The sequence below is a fragment of the Echinops telfairi genome, unplaced genomic scaffold (genome assembly GCF_000313985.2).
Source record: "Echinops telfairi isolate 266 unplaced genomic scaffold, ASM31398v2 ScPeMD7_7424;HRSCAF=8462, whole genome shotgun sequence".
In the NCBI taxonomy this organism is placed as follows: Eukaryota; Metazoa; Chordata; class Mammalia; order Afrosoricida; family Tenrecidae; genus Echinops; species Echinops telfairi.
The window spans coordinates 45,725,538-45,731,060 of record NW_022111324.1 but is presented as its reverse complement, the minus strand read 5'-3'; the positions used below and the strand labels follow the sequence as shown (position 1 = coordinate 45,731,060).

The 5,523-nt window shown below is 57.3% G+C and overlaps 1 protein-coding gene across 1 annotated transcript in view; it reads left to right on the top strand.

The window, feature by feature from the left end:
• CACNA1S (calcium voltage-gated channel subunit alpha1 S) overlaps positions 1–5,523 on the top strand; it is an 88,854-nt gene that overhangs the window by 19,501 nt on the left and 63,830 nt on the right. Inside the window, exons 3-6 of the mRNA XM_004700078.1 lie at positions 600–739; positions 3,085–3,227; positions 3,402–3,554; positions 5,217–5,422. Of these exons, the coding sequence (XP_004700135.1) occupies positions 600–739; positions 3,085–3,227; positions 3,402–3,554; positions 5,217–5,422 (642 nt within the window). The remainder of the gene's footprint in view (positions 1–599; positions 740–3,084; positions 3,228–3,401; positions 3,555–5,216; positions 5,423–5,523) is intronic.

Here is a 5,523-nt window from a genome sequence, read left to right as displayed (position 1 = left end):
CTGACCCTGGTCTCAGAATCCTTCTAACAAAACTTTCCCTGCAGGTGCTATCGGGATATTGGTCTGTAACTTGGGCGTTCGGTTGGGCCGCCTTCCTTCTGAATGGGTACATATGTGGATCTCTTCTAGTCACGTGGTCCAGCAGCTGCCTTCCAGATTTCCTGGCACGGACGAATAAGTGCTTCCTCCATCGGTTCCTGGAGCCTTCCCTTTAGCTGATGCTTCCAGTGCAGTTGAGCTTCTTCTTGCAGCACGGATGGTTCTGGCTTACATGCTACCTCTTGAGACGGTGGCATGTTGACTAGTTCTTTTTGGTGCAGTGACTTTGTGTGTTCGTTCAGATCCTCGATGAAGCTGTCAATCCTGGCAGGAGCGGACAGCCTCAACATCCCCTGGTGGAGCAGCTGGTGGGTGTGAACCACCGGCCTGGGGTTAGCAGTCCAAACTACACCACAGCATCACCAGGGCTGCTTGGGCAGGGGGATAGCAAATGCCAGTGGTCTCAGGCATGGCTGTGGGGCCCTGCCGGTCAGGGTGTGGGCGCGAGGGTGCTGGCAGTCTTGCCCTGATGAAATGTGTCCCCGTTGCCGCTCCCTCAGGAGAAGCTGGAGTATTTCTTCCTCATCATGTTCACCATCGAGGCCGCCATGAAGATCATCGCCTACGGCTTCCTCTTCCACCAGGACGCCTACCTGCGCAGCGGCTGGAACGTATTGGACTTCATCATCGTCTTCCTGGGGTGAGGCTGGGGTGGGGCTGGAGGTCACTGGGGCTCCCTGAGGCCAGCCGTGGCAAAGGCAGGATGCAGCCTGGGCACTGAGCTCACAGCTGGGCTGCGGTGGAGGCTGTTCCACCGGCTGGGCACCTGCTGGGCTGCCGTCCGAGAGCAGAGAGCGGGAGGTTGAAGCAGGCCTGCCGAGGGCCTGAAGTTCTTCTGTTCTTTTCACATCACACCTGAGCACTGGGCAAGATGCCGGGGCTGCCCTGGCCTGCAGGGGCGGGGTTTCCATAGGCTTCTCAACCTTGATCAATGACTGATCCAGTGATCAACATTGATTCCATGGACTGGAATTGAGTGCCTGTTATTGGGGTTCACAGATCTGGCCGATTAGCTCCCTTTCCCTTCTCAAGGCTCCTCTCATTATAACAGCAGCGCTGACTGAACGGTTTGCATTTATCACTTTGCGAGGAGGCTTTTAAAAGTCTGTGGAAAAATTCCATGATCTCTTCATTCCATTTTTCCATGAATTTATTTGAAGCACCCCTGTACACCTGACATCTCACTGAAACCGCACAATTCCCTTCAGGTCTCCGTTTTCTGGAGGAAGAAACCCAGGTGCAGAGAAGTCGAATGAGTCGCTCACACAGGTCACACAGCAATGCCAGTTGTCCACCCAACACGCTTTGGCTCAAGCTCTGTGCTGGCATTCAACCCCTCAAATCATATAGTGAACATCCACTAACTCACTGTCCAGCGCTGGCTGAGACACGACAGGGAAAACAAGAATGCTGTCAGTGGGCCGCTGCCCATAGTGAACTGCCGTCATGCCGGGCACACCAGACTCAAACTCAAACTCCCTGTCACTGAGTCAGCGCCAACTCAGAGCCACCCTGCAGGCTAGAGTAGGACTGCCCCTGTGAGTGTCCAAGACGGTACCTCTTTACGGGAGCAGAAAGCCTCATGCATCTCCCACAGGGTGGCTGGTGGGTTCGAACGGCTGACCTTTCCGTTTGTAACCCACCACGCCACCAGGGGTCTCTATGCAAAATAATTGGATCTCAGAAACCAATCCACAGATAAACTAGCGGCCATCTAGCTCAGAAGCAGCAAAGCCTATATGGAAGAAGCACCCCAGCCTGTGTGATCAGGAGGTGTCGATGGGATCAGGTATCAGGCATCTAAGACCCAGAACAAAATCATACCCAGTGTGAATGTGGGGGGGCAGATGGAGTGGAGACCCAATGCCCATCTGTAGACAATTGGACATCCCCTCACAGAGGGGTCACAGGGAAGCGATGAACCAGTCAGGGTGCATTATAGCACCACTGAAACACACAACTTTCCTCTAGTTCTTTGGTGCTTCCTTCCCCCCACTATCATGACCTCAATTCTACCTTACAAATTGAATTAGACCAGAACATGCACATTGCTACAGACAAGAGCCCACAACATGGAAAATCCAGGATAGAGAAACCCCTCAGTTCCAACAAGGAGAGTAGAGATACCAGAAGGATTAGACGAGGGTGGGAGGAGAAAGGGGGAATTGACCACAAGGATCCATCTAGAACCCCCTCCCAGGGGGATGAATAATGGAAAAGTGGGTTATTCGGAGGACAATGTAAGATATGAAAATAATAATCTATAACATTGAAGGTTCGTGAGGGAGGGAGGGCGGCTGGGGGGGGAGGGGGAAGAAATGGGGAGTTGGTATCAGGGGCTCAAGTGGGAAGAGATAGAAGAGCCCCCAATAAAAGTAAGAAAGAAAAAGGAGAAAGAAGCCAGTCCACAGTGCATCTGTGTGCCATGCGACCGTGTGTCCCAAGAGGGTCAGTCCTCAGAGGAAGGTCGCAGAGAAGGGTGCGCTTCCTCAGAGGGATTCTGGTTTACCTCTCTGGGCCACCATTGAGTGAGGGGCTTACTGGGAGCCCCTCTGGGAGCACTCAGCCCTGCTCCACGAACTGCAAAAATGCCTGGTGAATGTGCCCTCCGCCACACTGGCACCCACAGTCATTAGGTGCCATTGGGTCAGCGCTGACTCCTAGGGACCGTAGGTCCAGCAGAAGGAAGCACTGCCCGGTCCTGACCCATCCTGTCCTCACAGCTGCTGCCGTGTTGGACGCCTGTGTCACCGACGAATCGTGACACGTCATTGGCTCTGACCCTGGTCTCAGAATCCTTCTAACAAAACTGCAGGCAGTGTCACCAGATCACGAGCCAGCCCTGGAGGGATCCTACTCTCCAGCTCTCCCATAGGCCTCCCGCAGGCCTCTGCTGTCCTCGACAGGACACCCTGCTCGGGTCCCTGGATCCTGGGCAGTGGCTTAGCTGTCCCGGGCACCTTCTCTCCCTCCTCCCCACTCCAGGGTCTTCACGGTGATCCTGGAGCAGGTCGACGTCATCCACAGCAGCTCGACCCCCCTGGGCAGCAAAGGAGCCGGCTTGGACGTCAAGGCCCTGAGGGCCTTCCGAGTGCTCAGACCCCTCCGGCTGGTGTCGGGGGTACCCAGTGGGTGGCAGCACCCTCTGCAGACCCCTCCCTCCTCTGCCATCCTGTTCTCTTGTCCCCGGCGCTGGGTCCCCCCCACTCCCTTGGTTTCTGAGGCTAGAGAGAGGGAGGGCCAGGGCTGAGACACCCAGAGGGGAGGTGACCATGCTTTCCCCCCGGCCCCACCCACGGCAGGTCTGCAGGTGGTCCTCAACTCCATCTTCCAGGCCATGCTGCCCCTGTTCCACATCGCCCTGCTGGTCCTATTCATGCTCATCATCTACGCCATCATCGGGCTGGAGCTCTTCAAGGGAAAGATGCACAAGACCTGCTACTTCGTCGGCACCGGTGAGCTCCCCGGGCCTGGGACCTTGGGAGAGGCCTTCTCAACTCCCCCCCAAATCCTCACTGCCTTTGAGTGGACTTCCCACTGATAGCAGCCCTGGAGGACAGGGTAGAACTGCCCCTGTGGGGTTCTGAGGCTGTCGCTCTAGGCAAAGCTGCCTGGGGCTAGACGAGTGCTTTCCGGGCCTGCTGACTTTGCGCATGGGTTTCCCCAGGACAAGGCAATTTGGTGGCACGTGCAGCCCACAGCCCTGCCAGGGGCCAAGGGAAGCGGCAGAGGTCTGAGCCATAGCTTGTTCAGAAACATACCCTCTAACCCTCCACAGGGGGTATCCTCTGGGCTTTCTGGGCTCGCTGTGGTTGAGATGGAGGTTCAGGGTCAGCTGGAATTCTGTTTGCGCTTTGGTTGGAGTTTTATTCTGCAAGGCCGGCAGTGGCTTTCTGTTCCCGTAAAGAGCCACAGTCTCAGAAAGTCACGGGGGCAGTTCTACCCTGTCCTGGAGGGTCGCCGTGAGGCTGCATTGACTGGATGGCAGTGAGTTTGGTTTTTGAGTTTACTTACACCACGGTCTACCCTGAGAACTGTGCTCAGAGCAGGGAAAAGGTGGCCTATTAGAACAAGCCCTCCCCCGACAGCCACAGCAACTGCCTCATCAGAGTGGCTAACACAGGAGGGCAGAGACCACCTGGACCCCCAGGAGTCGCCACTCCCCTGTCATGTCCACTGAGAACAACGGGACAATCGAATGAGCCCCATGTTCCACTGAAGGGCCCACTCGGATGAAGCCCTCAGGGCCCTCCTTCCTCATCCCCTCCCCTTCCGTGCCTCCTGTCACAGCAGCCCACATGGTCAGGGGATAGGAGAGAGCTGTCCGTGGCAGGTCACACGCCAGTGTGGAGGCCTCCCAGGTGCACTCATGAGCTTTGCTGAGCACTGGCCAGCGTGCTTGGTGCCCCTGACTCCATGGTGTTGGGGACCCTGCGGTGGGAAGTCCTCCGGGTCCTACCTGCACATCAGGTTCCAGGACTGGCCTAATCTCTGAACACAAAAGGAGCCGGCCAGACATCCGAAGATAAAAGGGGACCCAGGATGTCATCAAACCGCGGGGGTTTTAGAGACAATGAAAGCAGCATGCAGGGAACAAAGGGGAACACAGCAGGCCACAGCCTGCAGGGGAGCCCCCCTCCAGCACCCCACCCCCCCACCGGCCCCGCTCCCTGCTGAGAGCAGACCCTCTCCCTGAAGGTGGATGTCTGTCTCCCAGAGCTGTTGGAGTACCTGTGTCTCCGCCCAGGGACAGAGATAGCTCAAGTCCCAACAGGAAGACTCCCCAGCCCTGGCCCCACCAGGCAGCGGCCCCCTTTCCCCCAAGCTCTGAGGGCACTGAGGACCCATGATCCCTGCTTCCTCGTGCACTTCACAGGACAGTGGGCCCGAGGAGCAGGGGTCCGGGAGCTAAGCTGTAATTACTGCTCAAGCACTGTCCTTCATCTCTCCGCACATGCTCCGTAAGAGGCAGGCAGGCTTTAATGGTACAAGCCCCCAATAAAATGATTTTTTTTAAAGAGGCAGGCTTTGCGCTTTCAGCGGAAGGGGTCAGTAGACGCGGTGGTCCATGACTGTGCTACCCACCTATCTCTGAGGGCCGTGCCTTTTGCCTGCAGATATCGTGGCCACGGTGGAGAATGAGAAGCCCTCGCCCTGCGCCCTGTCCGGCTTGGGGCGCCGGTGCACCATCAACGGCAGCGAGTGCCGGGGCGGCTGGCCGGGGCCCAACCACGGCATCACCCACTTCGACAACTTCGGCTTCTCCATGCTCACCGTGTTCCAGTGCATCACCATGGAGGGCTGGACGGACGTGCTCTACTGGGTGGGTCAGGCCCAGGCCTGCTGGACGGACGTGCTCTACTGGGTGGGTCAGGCCCAGGCCTGCTGGACGGACGTGCTCTACTGGGTGGGTCAGGCCCAGGC